The sequence below is a fragment of the Callithrix jacchus genome, chromosome 4 (assembly GCF_049354715.1).
Source record: "Callithrix jacchus isolate 240 chromosome 4, calJac240_pri, whole genome shotgun sequence".
Lineage (NCBI taxonomy): Eukaryota > Metazoa > Chordata > Mammalia > Primates > Cebidae > Callithrix > Callithrix jacchus.
The window spans coordinates 131,685,335-131,703,417 of record NC_133505.1 but is presented as its reverse complement, the minus strand read 5'-3'; the positions used below and the strand labels follow the sequence as shown (position 1 = coordinate 131,703,417).

The 18,083-nt window shown below is 34.1% G+C and overlaps 1 protein-coding gene across 2 annotated transcripts in view; it reads right to left on the bottom strand.

Annotated features, from left to right (window-relative positions):
* Nucleotides 1-7,572: 7,572 nt before the first annotated feature.
* Nucleotides 7,573-18,083, bottom strand: part of RNF217 (ring finger protein 217) — a 128,982-nt gene continuing 118,471 nt past the window's right edge. For both annotated transcript variants that reach the window (XM_002746925.6, XM_035296618.3), the window contains 3 exons: nucleotides 17,415-17,616; nucleotides 14,918-14,989; nucleotides 7,573-13,554 (listed from right to left, as the gene is read on the bottom strand). In XM_002746925.6, the coding sequence (XP_002746971.2) occupies nucleotides 13,481-13,554; nucleotides 14,918-14,989; nucleotides 17,415-17,616 (348 nt within the window). In that variant the 3' untranslated portion in view covers nucleotides 7,573-13,480. The remainder of the gene's footprint in view (nucleotides 13,555-14,917; nucleotides 14,990-17,414; nucleotides 17,617-18,083) is intronic.

The window sequence follows — 18,083 nt, the reverse complement described above, 5'->3', positions numbered from 1 at the left end:
GATGAAATAGTTTTTGTGAAAATGAAATGAAATGAATACTCTTGTAAACTTGTGATAGAAACATATATTGGCATCAAGTTGAAATGGTATCATTTGGATATATATGGGGGCACGTGCTTCATAATTGTTTTAAGAATTTGACCCTGCAAGTCCATTACTAACAGCTTGTCCCAAGATCTTTGTTCAGGAATTTTTACTGTAGTCTTCTGATCGCAGGAAACTACAAATAGCTAAAATATACGCCATTTGAAAGGTTAAATATCATATTTTCAAAAAAATTGTAGTGACCCAAGAAAGACATTACAGTATATTATAAAATGTAGCAAACAGTATCTTCATTTTATATTTAGTTACGTATAAGTCAAATGTGTTTCTGTATCTGGGATTAAGAGAGGCTTTTATTTTCTGAATCTTTCTTTTTACTTTTCTTTTCTTTTCTTTTTTTTTTTTGAGACGGAGTTTCTTTCTTGTTACCCAGGCTGGAGTGTAATGGCGCGATCTCGGCTCACCGCAACCTCCACCTCCTGGGTTCAGGCAATTCTCTTGCCTCAGCCTCCTGAGTAGCTGGGATTACAGGCACACGCCACCATGCCCAGCTAATTTTTTGTGTGTTTTTAGTAGAGACGGGGTTTCACCATGTTGACCAGGATGTTCTCGATCTCTTGACCTCGTGATCCACCCGCCTTGGCCTCCCAAAGTGCTGGGATTACAGGCTTGAGCCACCGCGCCTGGCCTTCTGAATCTTTCAAAGTACATTTTTTGCTCCATTAATTTTTATTTTTATTTATTTATTTTTTTTTATTTTTTATTGGATTATAGGTTTTGGGGTACATGAGCAGAGCATGCAAGACAGTTGCGTAGGTACACACATGGCAGTGTGCTTTGCTTTTCTTCTCCCCTTCACCCACTTTTGGCATTTCTCCCCAGGCTATCCCTCCCCACCTCCCCCTCCCACTGGCCCTCCCCTTTTCCCCCCAATAGACCCCAGTGTTTAGTACTCCCCTTTCTGTGTCCATGTGTTCTCATTTTTCATCACCCACCTATGAGTGAGAATATGCGGTGTTTCATTTTCTGTTCTTGTGTCAGTTTGCTGAGGATGATGTTTTCCAGATTCATCCATGTCCCTACAAACGACACGAACTCATCATTTCTGATTGCTGCATAATATTCCATGGTGTATATGTGCCACATTTTTCCAATCCAGTCTATTATCAATGGGCATTTGGGTTGATTCCAGGTCTTTGCTATTGTAAACAGTGCTGCAATGAACATTCGTGTACATGTGTCCTTATAGTAGAACGATTTATAGTCTTTTGGATATATACCCAGTAATGGGATTGCTGGGTCAAATGGAATTTCTATTTCTAAGGCCTTGAGGAATCGCCACACTGTCTTCCACAATGGTTGAACTAATTTACACTCCCACCAACAGTGTAAAAGTGTTCCTTTTTCTCCACATCCTCTCCAGCATCTGTTGTCTCCAGATTTTTTAATGATCGCCATTCTAACTGGCGTGAGATGGTATCTCAATGTGGTTTTGATTTGCATCTCTCTGATGACCAGTGACGATGAGCATTTTTTCATATGATTGTTGGCCTCATATATGTCTTCTTTCGTAAAGTATCTGTTCATATTCTTTGCCCACTTTTGAACGGGCTTGTTTGTTTTTTTCCTGTAAATCTGCTTGAGTTGTTTGTAAATTCTGGATATCAGCCCTTTGTCAGATGGGTAGACTGCGAAAATTTTTTCCCATTCTGTTGGTTGCCGATCCACTCTAGTGACTGTTTCTTTTGCCGTGCAGAAGCTGTGGAGTTTCATTAGGTCCCATTTGTCTATTTTGGCTTTTGTTGCCAATGCTCTTGGTGTTTTGTTCATGAAGTCCTTGCCTACTCCTATGTCCTGGATAGTTTTGCCTAGATTTCCTTCTAGGGTTTTTATGGTGCCAGGTCTTATGTTTAAGTCTTTAATCCATCTGGAGTTAATTTTAGTGTAAGGTGTCAGGAAGCGGTCCAGTTTCTGCTTTCTGCACATGGCTAGCCAGTTTTCCCAACACCATTTGTTAAACATGGAATCCTTGCCCCATTGCTTGTTTTTGTCAGGTTTATCAAAGATTGTATAGTTGTATGTATGTTGTGTTGCCTCCGGTGCCTCTGTTTTGTTCCATTGGTCTATATCTCTGTTTTGGTACCAGTACCATGCTGTTTTGATTACTGTAGCCTTGTAGTATAGTTTGAAATCCGGTAGTGTGATGCCCCCCGCTGTGTTCTTTTTGCATAGAATTGACTTGGCTATGCGGGGCTCCATTAATTTTTAAAATGGACGTATAACATTTGAGATTTATTTATTGGTTTATTGATTTACTTTTTATTTAGAGATGAAGTCTTGCTCTGTCACCGAGGCTGGAGTGCAGTGGTGCGATCTCAGCTCACTGCAACCTCTGCCTCCCGGGTTCAAGTGATCATCCTGCCTCAGCCACCCAAGTAGCTGGGATTACACACGCGCCACCATGCCCAGCTAATTTTTGTATTTTTAGTAGAGACAGGGTTTTGCTATGTTGACCAGACTGGTCTTGAACTCCTGACCTCAGGTGATCCACTTGCCTCGACTTCCCAAAGTGCTGGGATTACAGGCTTGAGCCACTGCACCCAATCCAGATTTTTTTTTTTTTTTGAGATGGTTGCCCAGGCTGGAGTGCCGTGCTGCCATCTTGGCTCCCAAGTTCAAGCGATTCTCCAGCCTCAGCCTCCTGAGTAGCTGGGACTACAGATGCCCACCACCACATCTGGCTAATTTTTTGTATTTTTATTAGAGATGGGGCTTCACCGTGTTAGCCAGGATGGCCTTGATCTCCTGACCTCGTGATCTACCCGCCTCTGCCTCCCAAATAACACCCTCATGAAGTAACAGACTATTTCTATAATCACAGAAAGATTTTTTACTACCCTCACAGTCAATAATACCAACCCCAAAAGTAATCACGATTCTATTATCATTGATCAGTTTTGTCTGTTTTTGATCATCATTTAATGTCATCCTACAATATATACTCTGTCCTTGGCCTCATCTACTGAGCATAATGTCTGTGAGATTTCACTGTATTTTTGCATGAATTGCTCTGTAATTTTCTAAAATAAAGATTTATTTTAATTCTAATTGTTTTATAATATTCCACTGTATGAATATACCGCAATATATTAATGATTTTACTATTGAGGAAAATTCTTGTACTTATCCTTTGGTCAACAAAGGCCATTAGAGATAGATCTAGGGAAATAATTGCTAGGTTATAGAGTAGGCATACATGTTTGCCTTTAGCAGTTTAGTGGTTTCTGCTTTTCCCACCCCTGTATGGGCCCCTTGGTCTAGAGAGTAATGACCACCCTAAGCCAGTCTCTTACTTCCACACTATTTGCTTCTTTTTCATGCCTCATGCAGAATGTTTGCACTATTGATCTTCACTATTCTGTGCTCTTTCCCCAAAACATGCCACAGCAACACAACACAATCCACCTTCCCAAAAGCACACCATTGAATTTCTGTTCATTCCTGCTTTATATCCAATGTAAAAATTACTCCAGTAACTCTAGGTACAATAGTTTTGTTGCTGTCAAATTTTACCTTTTACTTTTTAAAAAATCCAAATCTATTGGAAGAAAAGATAAGAATTTTCTCTTTTAAAAACTTTTATTACACATTGCTAAATGACATTGTATGATGTATTGCACACATCATGCGGTAAACAGCACTCCACAGTAATCCATACAATAGCTCATACAATCACATTCAAAATAGTTAGAAAACCATTAGTTTTCATTTGTGTGCCTTTATATTCTTCCATGCAATCTGATTTCATAATTAAGATTACCCTTTCATTCTAAAACAACCAACCAAAAAATATTTTTTTATAAAAGCCCAACCACAGTAAAATGTCATTGGAACATTATGAAAAGTCCAAAATTCGACTCTGAAATATTACAAGGTGTCCGTCTTTTGAAAGACTTGTCCCTAAAATTTGTGGAACATGACACTTGGGTTGCTTTTACCGCCAGCAGTACATGAGACTCTTCTTGCTAAGAAAGAGCAGTACATTGACACATTGACTGAAAATTCTTGAGGTAATAGATTTTTAAATTTCACTGCATAACAAAACAAAAAAACTTCTTAATTTCCAGGTCCTGTCCAGCAGGACCTACATTTGGCAGGAAGGTTCTTTTCCTTTTTTTTTCTTCCTCAAATATTTACACATATCTGCATATACAACCTGTCTTTGTCTTTTCTAAGCAAATGGTTTATTTTAATTATTCAACAAACATTCATCAGGAAAAGTTGAATTATATATTATGATACATAAAGAATATAACAAAATCAGTTTTTTAATAAAGCTAAAACAAAAGGCACAGATCAAGAAGAGCAAAATATTATACAAAATGGCTTGATGTTGATAAAGCTCACTGGGAATGAATAACATGTAAATAGCAGACACCAAGGTTCTCCAGCATCTTTATGAAAGTATATTACTGATAAAATATTGCCAAGAATAAGTTGTAAGGAATTGGTCAAATTCCTGAAGTACCATACAGTTACTTTTATTTTTAATGCTTTTCGTAAAGTAATTTTGTCCTGATTGGAGCGAGACTTAAAACTGAGAGCCATATCAACTCCTGTTCTAAACTTAATTCGCATTTTTTATGGTTTTAAAGTACAGTTCAATTTTAATGGCTTTAATTCTGGTGTTTAATATCCATTTTTATAGGTTAGCTTATAAATGAACAATAAATTTAAGAAAAATACATTGGCTAACCTGCTGTTCTAGAGAGAATACAGTAGATTAAGGCAGCAAATGCAGCCTATATACATCCCTTAAGATATGCTGTCTCCTTAGCACTTTAATAGAGGGACCAAAGAATACTCACAAAAAAATATATGGCTCTTTAGATGAGAGATAAAGTTAAGTGAAAAAAATAAGGCACTAATAACATATAAATGTTATATACTTATCACACAAAGCACCATATGGAAGGTTAAAGGGATTACACATAAGTGCTATTGGAAAATGAGAACAAATGGTTTACCTGGCTTTTATTCACCAACTTCTTCTTTTATTTTCAGTAATTAGAGTATAAATGCTAACGTGATAAAAAAGTACATACTATGCTAAAAACACAATTTGTGGAACCAATAGCATGAAATAATCACTTGGAAATGAGAAGTTAAATGCTCCAAAAAATGTAAAAATTAGGTTTTTAAGATACTCCTTATTTCCCAACATTTCACCTCAACAGAATTTTTCCTTTGCAATTTCTTTTGAGATATTTCTGCATATCAACATGGTCTAATAAAAAAAAGTCGCTCTACCTCTTTATTTCATAAAATATATTCAGGAGGGTTTCATCCACATAGTTTTGTGATTATCAGTCACAAAACTAATAAAATGAAGAAAAGGTTAAAAAATAAAGTTGAATAAATATTTTCCAGTATTGTTAAGAAAAAATCAAAGAACTCTCTTTTCAATCAGGCCCATTTTAAGCATGAAAAATATTATTACCTTCATTATTTGGAAAATGGCGGCAAATTTTATAGAAAAGTAAAAAATATGCAATATAATGAAATAAGACTTGGTACAAATTACTATTCATCTAATAATCAAGAAATTAATTTTCTGTTAAGGAGAATATAATTAAAATGGAATATCTTCTGATATTTAAATAGAAGATGGCAATAATTCCTTAGAACTGTAATTTCTTAACATACAGTAATAGATTAAACATCCAAATGTTTTTCTCTATAATATTTTACTCTATTTGGGAAAAGAATGAATAATTTAATTGTCCCACAGTTTTGAAATATACTTTGATATGTATTTTTTCATAAAAATGCCTCGAAATTTTGTTTAAAGTAAAATCAAAACAACTAGTTCTTTGTTAACATTTTAATATAACTGTAGTGTTCCTTCTACAGAAAATCATTTCTGTCATCTCTCAGAATTTACTAGTTATTATGTTAATAATTGCTTCTAAAAGCAACAAAATTATCAATTAATTTTCAAATTAAAAATCTGTAACAGATTGTCCTTGTCAAGGTGAATGGTTTTATATATATGCAAACTAATTATGATTCTGTTTCATGTGAAACATAAGGTTGTTCTACTTTTTAAAATACCATCTAGAGGACTGTAATTGTGATGAAAAAAATCAAATCATAAAAGTAAGCTACTGAGGAGTTGCCATGTGACACTTAAAAAAATAGGTCTTGGATGGGTTTGTTGTCAGCTGATAATGAAATTATGATACTTTAGAACTTTCTTTATAAAGAGACATAAAGCAGCCTCATTGTCTATAAACTGAAAGAATTTAGATATTTATATCAAATATTTAGATACTAACAGCTTAAAACTCTAAAAATATATTGGGATATGGAAGAAGTAATACATTCATAAAAATGCTATTTTTAATCATTTGATTGGATCACTACGACTATGTCCCAGGCTGGGACATGATGTGGTGAACCCATCACAAATTTGCAGAGAACCAGTAACAGCATAGCTTGCCAGCCACAAGAATCTAAAAGGACATTTTGGCAATTTCTGGAGCCCTTTAACACTCAATTTGTCTTTCCCTGTACTTTTCTCTTATGTATTGAATTTATAATAAATATATTGACTGTGACTTATATGTAAATCATATCAATGAAAAAGTCAAACACTTGCAAATGACAAATGTTTTCTCTAGAATAGAGCTAATATCAGTTACATTCAATGTGATCTACTTTAGATTATCAAAAATCTAACGATGTTCACAGAGTATGAATCCATGACTGAATCTTATATACAAATGCTATACTATATAAATCCACCCCAAGTCCAAGTTGAAGGACTTTTTACTAAACAAAGACCATAAACCATAGCTAGAACCCTTTTTGGATAAAGAATGACCTGGGGTCAGGTTGGGTTAATGTCCACACATGCTTTCTATCCAATGAATATGCAAACACAATATTGATCTTACAACAGTCATGAAGCAATTTCTGAAGCTTGGTTTTAGAATATTATTAGGCCCTCTGATCCAACTGGTATCTTCATTTGCTTGACTTACTTCTTGGCAGAGGGCTAGGCAGTGTTCTCCAGCTCCCATCAAGAGAGTAAAATGTTCCAGGCACTCCTGATACATTTCCATCTACAGATAAAATAAGCCAAGGTAAATTATGCTCACTACCAGAGCTAAATTCTGGAGTGCTTTCAGTGTTGAATTCATCTCATTACAGTGAAAGTAGTTATGGGTGAGGCAGAATTTATCCCGACACTTGACCAAGATGGAAAGAAGACTGCAAAGGCAAAAACCAAGGTAATTAGGAAATGCAAGAGAAAAAGGAGCTTGATGTTGAAGTATGTGGGTGTCATTTCACAAGGAAAGTCATTTAGTATTAATGATGGAATAGAGTGGCACAATGTAGCACAGAATTGAAAAAAATTATTTTCTATGTTAGCAAGTCTGAATAATTTAAGTGATATAAAGTTAGATACACCAAATGAAACTTTTCAGAAAAGGAAGTGACAAAAATAAGGCAGTGGTAATGTTTTGGGTATTCAAATAAAATAATTTATTGCCTTTTACAATCATTATTGTTATTCTCAAAATAGTCACTTCTTTAGCCAAAAAAATATATATAGTGTATAACATGCATAATTACATTCTTTTAAAACAGAGTATGTATAGGGATTTGTAAGGTATGTGATATTGTAAAGCTTCAGCTAATGCTCCAAAGAAGCAATGAGAATAGTCTCACACTACTGTGACTCTCTGTTTCTTGGATTTGGATGAAGTCAACTAGAGTTTCAGCCTTACAAATAATAACAATAGAAGTCCCACACAATGTTTGGCTATGAAATGTGTATTCATTCTATTTTCAAAATCAGAGTTATAAAGGAGTCCCATTGTAATTGTCTCTTAAAGGTTTGTATCATTGGTTTCCATCCAAAAGGTAACATTTCACAATCTTACAATACTCACCAAATTTTGGAACTCTGATTTTGTTCTGATGATACTTCAATGCTACTATAAAATTATTTCAGTTTTATCAAATTAATAATTTTGGCTATACAAATTAACAATGTAATTTGAAGACAGGCACGGTAGATGAATGCTTGTAATCCCAGCTATTCCAGAGGCAGAGGAGGGAGGATCGCTTGAGTCCAAGAGTTCAAGACCAGCTTGGGCAACAAGGCGAGACCATCCCCACCCTGTCCGAAAAAAAGAAAAGAATTTTGTCACTTATTTTCCATAATAGGGGAACAGTGTCATAATTATAATAACTTTAAATACAAAATATGCTTAAACTTGGGATTGGTATGTAAAACTGGTAGTTTTGATCAACCAAAGTTTTAGTCAGGGAGATTTCTTTTATAGAATTCGTAAATTATAAAATTGCAGTTAAAACTTTCAGTAGAAATTAACTTAATATTTTAAACAAACATTCCAATTAGATTATTAGGTAACACTTTATCATTATTTGGTATGTTTGAGGTCCTGATATCCAATTTCCAGGATTACTATAATTTCAGAAATTGCTACTTTTCTTCAGGTATGTTTTACTTGTTTTAAATCTTTAGCTTCTGATTCCTCCCAAATTTAAAGAGAAGACACATATTTGCTAACACTCTTATCCTACTGTCTCCATTGAAATACATGTATCAGTTGCTTTAACTTTGTATACTGTCTCCATTGAAATATATGCATTGATTGCTTTAACTATCATTATTTAAATGGCACAAGCATTTTAAAGTGCATTGCAAAAATTTAAGGCTCTATTTATAACAGATATTAACACAAAACAATAAAGCAGACCGTGGCAAATCACTTTCAATAGTTAGGAGAGATTTCAGCCACAAATATGGAAGAATAAAAATATAATCCAATGTGAGGACTCACATTAAGGCTTATGCGCAGCTTGCTTATAAAATTAAAATCTAAAAATGTTTTTTGGCATAAATTTATTTTTATACTTAATAAAGTATACCAATTAAGGTTATAGAGGCCACTAACTTTTTGATAATTCTAAATGTAACAGCCAGTGTACAAGTGTAATGTTAAAAAAAAAACTGCATTTAACAAGAGAGCAGCTGGATTGATGTCTTGGCAGATGTGCTCTCATTTGACAAAGGTCAGGAAGAAATACTGATGCTTTGCACATGCCAGAATGAATTTTTTGGCCCTTCTTGTCTCTCCTCTCCTCCTTCAGTGAAGAAGAATAGTTAGAATAGTGAAGGTATAGACAAAATGAGGTTGAGGAAGGGCACCAGGGACTGGGAACAATTACAGTGATTCATAGGCATTTTAGGAGAGCAGACGGTAATATATTTGGGTGGTAAGGCTGAAAGATAAAGGATCAGTTGGAGCCTTGGGACTCAAGAGATAGTGGGTGTTACAGAATAAGAATTTCCTGACAAGCACCACTGAATCTTGATACCACAGCAGAGGAAGGACAATTAACGATATCATGTTGTAACCTGACTTGTGTTTAATTATCTTTGATTGTTTTCTTATCTGTTCTACTCTTAGGCTACAATAGCACCTATGAGAAAAATCAAGGTGGTGGCAACATGATGTGGCTTGTACCAAAAGGTTTGACTCCTCTCTTCTTACTCCACGTATATAAATTATTCCATGATTTATAATCATCCCATCAAATCACTAAATCGTACAAGATCTAATTTATTTTTCTGGGAATTGTTGTGGGCATTTACAATTGCCAACATGTTCTTTCCTACTTTTCACAACGGCATAATTAAGTTCCTCTGTCAAGCAACCTACACAAAAATGGACAGCGTTATTAAAAATGTGACAAGTATCACCAATTTTATTTAAATCCCTCAAATTTTAAAATGAGGCAGTCCAAAAGTCAATTCATCTTTCTCACATTATCTGACAGACATCTCCTAAAATTTTATTTGATTGGAAAAAGATTTCCTCTTGTAAATTTTGGCAAAGTATTCGTTTGGCTAATCAGGTAGAAAGGAAATTATCCTTCAAAAGATGATTTTCTTTAAAAATTATGCACTCCTGTACAATCTTTCTTTTTATCCAAAAAAGGGTCCCATATTATTGTGTGACCTAATCTCCTGAAATTACGTTAAAATGTGTATTACAAAGACCTTGTAAGAAACAAATGTACAATATAATGAATATGTTCACTCAAGGTGACAAAAATATATGCCAAAGGGTCCTTATTTTCTTTGTAACATAGAAGTGAAAATAATCTTGTAGTCCATTCAACAGGGGACTAATTCAATAAATTAAAATATACCCCTATAATGGATTATGCAGTAATTTATTTTAAAAACTGAGGTAAATCTATTTAAACTCTTATGGAAAGGTATCTATTGATATATAATAAAATGACAGAGTCACAGCACAGTAAGGATATTTTTCTATTTGTATAAAATGAATACACACACAGACACATACACAAACACACTTATTTGTATATTTGTAGAAAGTGCCTGCAAGGACACATACTAAACCATTAACAGTGGTTACCCCTAGAAAACAAGGGGTGGGGCGAGCAGAGAAAATTGTATTTTATAAATTCTGTATGGTTCAATTTTTTAAGTAGTATATATTAAATTTACAATAAAAGCATATAAAAATGACAAGCCTTGGATACAAAGACATTTATTTTATGTGCACACTTCTTTTTTAAAGTAGTTTTTAGAATTTCTCCCAAAAGTTACTACTATTGTTTTACCTTCAAAGTTGGCACTGACATATAAATAATACTTTTTATTTTCTTCTCTCTTTTTAAGATCTTGATGGAACTTAGTAAAAAATTCACAAATAATCATTTTAAGTTACCAGTAGGGAAAGGCCTAATATATATCACCTAATATAAAAATGCATATGTTAATTAAAAAATATCTACTCAATAGAAAAATGAAAAACCTGTGCAACACAGCGCACACTATTTCAAGCATTGATGAAATAGCTTCACTGAAAATCACTTTGTAAATGGAATATTGGAAGTTTTCCAAATAATATAAAAATATGTCCAAAAGATAAGTTATTTAAAAAAAGAAATAAAAATCCCTGAGTAGGCCAAAGATAACAGACACATAACCTAGAATATAGATTATCCAAGACCAAAGAGTATGTTATTCAGCCAGTTGGTACATACATATATGGCATATGTGTTCATATGCAGTTATGGGAATATTTCATATATACCATACATATATATACATCATACATATACAGATCAGCTAGGTTTAGAGTTCATCATATTCACATATTGTCAAACTAATGCCTAAGTTCAGGAAAGATGAATTTACAAAACCTAAGTACTCTTATGACAGGCTAGAAATTCTCCTTCTTTCAGTCTTAATACTAGAACACCTAAAACAGGCACTCAATAAATATCTGTCAGATGGATGGAGGGGTGAATTAAAAGATAAATTTGTGAAACCAGAGCATCACTTTTTTCTTGTATAATATTATGCTTTAGAAAGATGCTATTCACGAACCATAAATGTCACACACTCTTCTAACTGGAAATAGACAACTTCCAGAAGCTGTAATACAGATATTCCGTGTTATTTAGAAAGAGTGAAAGCATGCTGGCTTGTTATTCAAGCAGGTAAACTTTACTTTATGTAAAACAAAAATAAATTTTCTTACACTCTGGAGCCCAACAAAAATAGATTACCCATGTTAATGCGTGTTTTATCATATCATCTATTTCAAATCAGACAAGGTTGCTAACAAATAAATGTGCATCTAAGACAAATGGCTAATTTTAAGAATTTTGAGACAATTAGGAGCTTTAGGCTTTTTAGGAGTCTTTTTTTTTCCCCTGTCTGCTGATTAACTTCTGTGATGAAAACAAAGGCATATCATAATCTAATTACTTGTCCATTTCTTATTTATTTTTAAAGCTTTTGTAGGTTGAAAAGACTTGCTGAAAATATTTCCTTCACTTTTTTGTTTCATTCTCTAAAAGCAGTTGGTATTTTGGATAAACCGATGAACATAAAAGTTTTCAAACTAACTCCTCCATAAGAAGACACCAAAAAAAATGTACATGTTTGAGAAGTTAAACATACAAAAAAATCCTTCAAAACTTGTATTTTTTTTTATGAAAAACATTGGGAACAAATAAAAAAGGAGGAGAGAAGAGAGAACAGGGTTAGGATATTAAATGATGTAAGAAACTGACCTAAAGCAGAATTATCTATAATTATAAGTTGGGTGAAAAATTAGCAGAATAGGATTTTTTTTAAAAAAGGCTTAAGCAGTTCTCTATAGTAAACTTGTTTTTTTGGATTAAATAATCCCCACGTGAAGGATCTATATATAAAGTGAAGCATGTATTCCAAAATATAAGAATTTTAAAAAGACTGAATATTTGGGTCTTGAGAATTTCCTAAAAGCAGAAAAAATTAGCAGAATAAGATTTTTTTTAAAGGCTTAAGCAGTTTTCTATAGCAAACTTGTTTTTTGGATTAAATAATCCCCATGTGAAGGATCTATCTATAGAGTGAAGCATCTATTCCAAAATACCTTTTAAAAAGACTGAATATTCGGGTCTTGAAAATTTCCTAGAAGCAGCCAGTTTTGTCAGTTTACGAAGCTTAATACTCCTTGGGGTAACATTGCACAAATTTGTGTGTGTGTGTGACAAAAAGAAAGAGCATGAAATAGAAAAGGTCAGCATCGAAATAGCCTGTTGTCTACATTGACTTTAATTCAATACATTGCCAAATTACGTCCACAAAGGAACCATCATCTTTCAATAGGTCTATTAAAATGTGGAAAATAGTGTAGCGGCATGGAACTGGATAAATACAAGGTTATTAGGCCTAGTTTTAATACATATTTATATACACACACATTCACACCCCTACACATATACACTTCAGTAACTTAGTATTCTTCTCATTAATTTAGTTTCATTCATTCCCTTTTGGACATTGAGACTTTTAGCAATTATAGCATTTGATGGATAAAGGAATTATACTGCTTGGGCCACAGATTATAATAGGTGCATTCAGTGAACTCTTATCTTCTGAAAAGTGGCCTTGCTTGTTGGTACAGATGGGACTTCAGCTATTCACACTATGTCTCACAAGATGGCCTGGAAGGAGGTGCAGAGTTCAAAGACAGTCCAAGGAATTCTCAGAAGAGGCGTGCTCAGAACTGTTGCTAAAGTATCTCCTTCCAAGAACCACAAAGGGCAGAGTTATGATACAGATGTTTATAGTTTATGAAAGTGACCATTTTTTAAAAGCAGCAGCAATTTGTTTAGGGAAAGGACAGGATACCATGTTGGGAGTGCACCATAGCTAGAGGCATTGTGGCCCACGGAGAATCACTAGGAGATGAGATGGTAGAAGGTTCCTCTCAGTATTTTTCAAGATGTGACTCACAGATGGGTGTACCATCCTATATCGCTCCTACTCGAAACAGCTTAGTTGGATGAAATCATCTGCATTTTACCAGTGCATACCTGTCCGTGATCGTTTCCTCTGTTTTTTACAAAGGCAATAGATAGGAAATACAAATAAACCTAGGGATAAAAAAATTAAAGTTAGTTGGATGAAGACATTTAGGTTTTCCTATTTTAAAATGTTCCCGTTTATTTATTTGCAATGTATGAACATGAAAAGAGGAAGACATCTATGCTATAAAATGTATTTACTTCTACAACATTCTTTAATATTTTTCAATTAATAATTGTTTAATATTTCTCTTTAGCTTTTCTCCACTTTTAACACCCTCAGTGATACCAGTTTAAACTGGAATAATGATTTCTATCAAAATATCACACCTTTGGTTTGAATCTTCTTTACTGTCACACTATGACAGCCACACTTGTTTCAGGCAGTATAGCATATTCCTTAACAACACAGGCCGCGGAGCCAAATGTTGGGTTTGAGTCTTGGTTCTACCACTTATGAGGTCCTAGTAAGGCTTTATTTCCTCAACTGTATAATACAGACAATAATATCTATTTCATAATGTCCTAACTCATACGCAAGAACTTAAATGCTAGATACTTTACAATTCTATCTGTCCTGCACATGTATTAATTGCTAAACACAAGTTGTCATATGAAAATAATTTTATTTAGCAAAAATAAAAATCCATCTCATATATGGAACAATGACCAAAGCAGACTTTATCTACAGCATTTAGTTTAAAATTATTAAAGCAATAGTTCTCAACGTATGGCCCCTGAATCAGCTACATGAGCATCACCTGGGAACTTTTTAAAAATAAAAATCTATGGACCTTTTTCCTATACTGAGTCAGAAACTGCAGATAGAAACCAGCAATCTGTGTTTTATCCAGCCCTCCAGGATATTCCTAAAGCACGCTACAGTCTGAAAACCACTGCTTTAAAATACATATTTTAATATACTTGCTAAATAAAACTATGCAAATCACTGCAAGGCTTTCTATTCGTCAGTGCTAAAGTGTATGTTGGGTATATGTTCCTGTGCACACTGACATTACCTGATTTTATCCATGGCGTCTTTTACTGGACCAAACCAAACACATAGGGTGAACCAGAACTTTTCTTCCTTGATGCTTCAACCCGAACTCAGAATCAGAAAATTTGGATTCTATTCCACTTGCCTCCTTCCCTAAGATACTAATTCTATTAATTTTGCATCATAAAAGGGTTAATAATGCTTTATAAGATATGTACCTCAGAGTGTTCATAGACTGAAAAATTAATACTAACACATCCTACAGGAAATACGCTCCTCTGATCTTTAAAGTGATATTCCGGTAATCTATCTAAAGGAGGCATACAATAGAAATTATGTCCACTTAATAATTGAGTCATATTATTACATTTACACTCATATTCTCCCTATGGTCCTCAGAAAATTCTAATCTTAGGTACATAAAGTGTTTCTTACCGATTACAACTGCTATGGCCCCTAGTGCCAATCCCAAAACCATAATTAGAGGTGCAATGAATAATTTTCCAGCTGGAAAACAAAAGGCAAAATAATTTCAGGAGTCTCAAAACTAACTTACCACATAATAACAGTGATGCTTTTTAAATATCACAGTGTGTATTATTTTTTAAGTAGTGTGATTACACTTAAGGCTGTAAATATCTAAGAAATGTATCAGGATTAGGTATAGAACAGATATACACATGTAAGTTTAGTAACTTCACCAAAGTCCTGAGCACATGCACCAAACATCTCATAAATCACTTATCCTTCCCAAGCAAAAACATTCCAAAACATCTGGCTCGCTGTATTCTACCAGGACAGTTCATCTTTGTGCTTTTCCTTAAGATCCTTTCCATTTTTTATGTTCGCAATGATAAAAGATTAAGCAGTGCATTTTGAGTTGGTAGCAGAAAATCTAGTTAGCTTACAACATGGAGAGCTGTCAGGCCCTACAGAGGGCTACTGTTCAAGCCCACACCTAAAGAAGTGGTTTATTTACATCCTGGGTCCAAAGAAAACTAATACTATGAATGCCTACCAGACCGAGCTACAAATAGGACATTTTAAGATGTTAGAGAAAGCTACCAATATATATACAGTACATTGAAAGATACTCAAGTGAATCATTTTAACAAATTGAAAAAGGAAGCACTTATAAAATAAGAAGGGTAAGTGCTGGTAAGGATGTCTAGTGGTATCAGCCAGCATTTTCTTTTCTAAATAAATCATTAAGCAGTGATGATAAACTCTTCTCATAGGTATACATGGCAGAGTCCACCATCACAATCCCACTGACTTTAAAAGACGCAGCCACAAAAAAAGAGCAATAAAAAATAACATGTGGCTATTGTATTGTAAACCTTAAGGATATAACATAGCTTCACAGCTGCACAACTCAAGTGCAACAAGAGATGAGAAACAGAAAACCACGTTGCAGTAGACTCATGTTGCAATTTAAGAATGAAACAGCAACACCATTCTATAAACTAAGGAAAGTAATTTAGAATAACCAGTTACATTAAAAAAAGAAACATACTACAGCCATTTGTTGGAAATTTGTCAAAACGTATTAACTTTTTTTCTTAAGGAATGATCTTTGGAACCAGATGACCACACAGGTTTACAATACCGTTTTAAATTTCTAATTTAAAAACATCTCCATTCAATTAGCAGTATGTCTAAACATGAGTTTTATTTATATTTTTCACCAGTGACAGAATCCAAGTAAGTAATAAGCCCCACTGAACAATTATGTTTAGTGCACTCTTAAAGTGATGCTTAAGAGTTTAGGATATATAAGCACATGTATTTTAAAAGAATGTGATTTTCTCTTTTGCACATAGATCAGTCTGTTCATTCATATTTCCTTTTTAAATAATTATCAGTACATTTTTCTAATACTAATAAAACATGACTACAAAGTAACAGCATTGAGTTTCCTTTTCCTCTCAAACATCACAGAATTCAAGAAATCAGATAGGAAATAAACTTACTCCAATTATGTAATCCATGTTCAAAACATGTTTACATCTACTTTTGAAACCATCTTAAGGGACCAAGAATACTATCCCTTATTCCTAAATTAGTAACTTTGTTTTAAAACATCATTTTCAATTTCTAAAATAAAATATGATATCCATATATCATACTTTATTTAAATATTCCTGTATTACCCGAAGCCAGTGGCATTTGGACAGAGCGATTTGTCTATGGGCAGCTGTCTGTGTTTCCGTTTGCATATTTGCGTGGCAGTGTGGGAGTGGTTGTGTATAAAGGCTACTATGTGTTGTTGAGGAAGAGGGGGTAAAAAGTCAATCCACAAAAGCATTTTCACTTGCATAATTAAACTTGGGTTTGTATGCACTGAGGGCATTTGATACTTATTAATTATATTAACTGTTACTTATTAATGATTAAAACAATGAAAATATATACAACTTATCAATTATACAGATATAATGGGACTCTATTACAAGGCTCCAAAAGGTGGATTTTTCCCCCCACCTTCCTAGACCATGTTCCATGCTGTACTGTATTGCATGTCCTCCATGAATGGGTAGAAGATATGTATAAAACCTGCTGCTGGATATTGTCCATTACAAAAATAAATGTGACACTGTCCCTCTTGTCAAGTGGCTTATGATAGGGTTTCAGAAATTTCAGAGGCAAGTAACTTCAGATTTCTGTGTGTGATTAATAATTTGCTTTTTCAGACAAAGTCTACTTGCTCATTTAAGTAGTGTCCTGCTAATAAAATTTAAGTTTTAAATTTTAATCTTAAAGGGTGAGAGAATATCCTTCTCTGAATGCTGGGCACGTGGCAAGTGCTCGAAATTATCATGGCTGCACATTACTTTTTTTTTTGTCCCCCATCCCTGGCTGCACATTTCTAAGTTCTATTTTCATGACTTAATTCCCAGGGAAGATACACATAAGCATGTCAGACACTCACCACAGACTGACCCTCGCACTAATCTCCTTAAATGAGGTCTCTCTGGGAGGTAGCGATATTTGCATCCAAATATACTGAGGTTTGATGTGTGGTCTCCAAAGAATCGGAGCTGGCGGTATCTCTCACCACATCGATAACAAAAATTAGTGTTACATTGTGAGCAGGTCATGTGGTCACATCCTTCAGTCCTCTGGATGTGGATCTGTGTCAGCAAGAGAGGGAAAGAGAAGAAAAGGGTTAGTTGAGTTTTTAAAAAGTAAAACTGCAAATTTTATGGAACGACACTTACGAGTTTTACCAAAATAAAAGTCTCTCATAGCACTCCTGAGGCTGTGAATTTGCATATAATCATACCGTCCAAGATTATATTTTTACCAAATACTTTCATGTGTGCAAAGCTTGATAATAATATTTCAGGTACTCAAGCTGTTGGCTTATCTTGACCAATATAAAAACAAACACATCCCAAGGAAGACATATTTATCTTTTCAGACATACACCTAACTCAATGGTTAGCAGAAAATTTTAAAGGCTTTGAAAGTATATTTTGTTTATGCTATGATCAGCAAGAAAGAGTCAGCTTGGGGGAATAAGCAGAGATAAAGAGTATTCCTTAAAAGAAAGGAATATAAAATATATTCCTTTCCTTAAAAGAAACTTATATAAAAC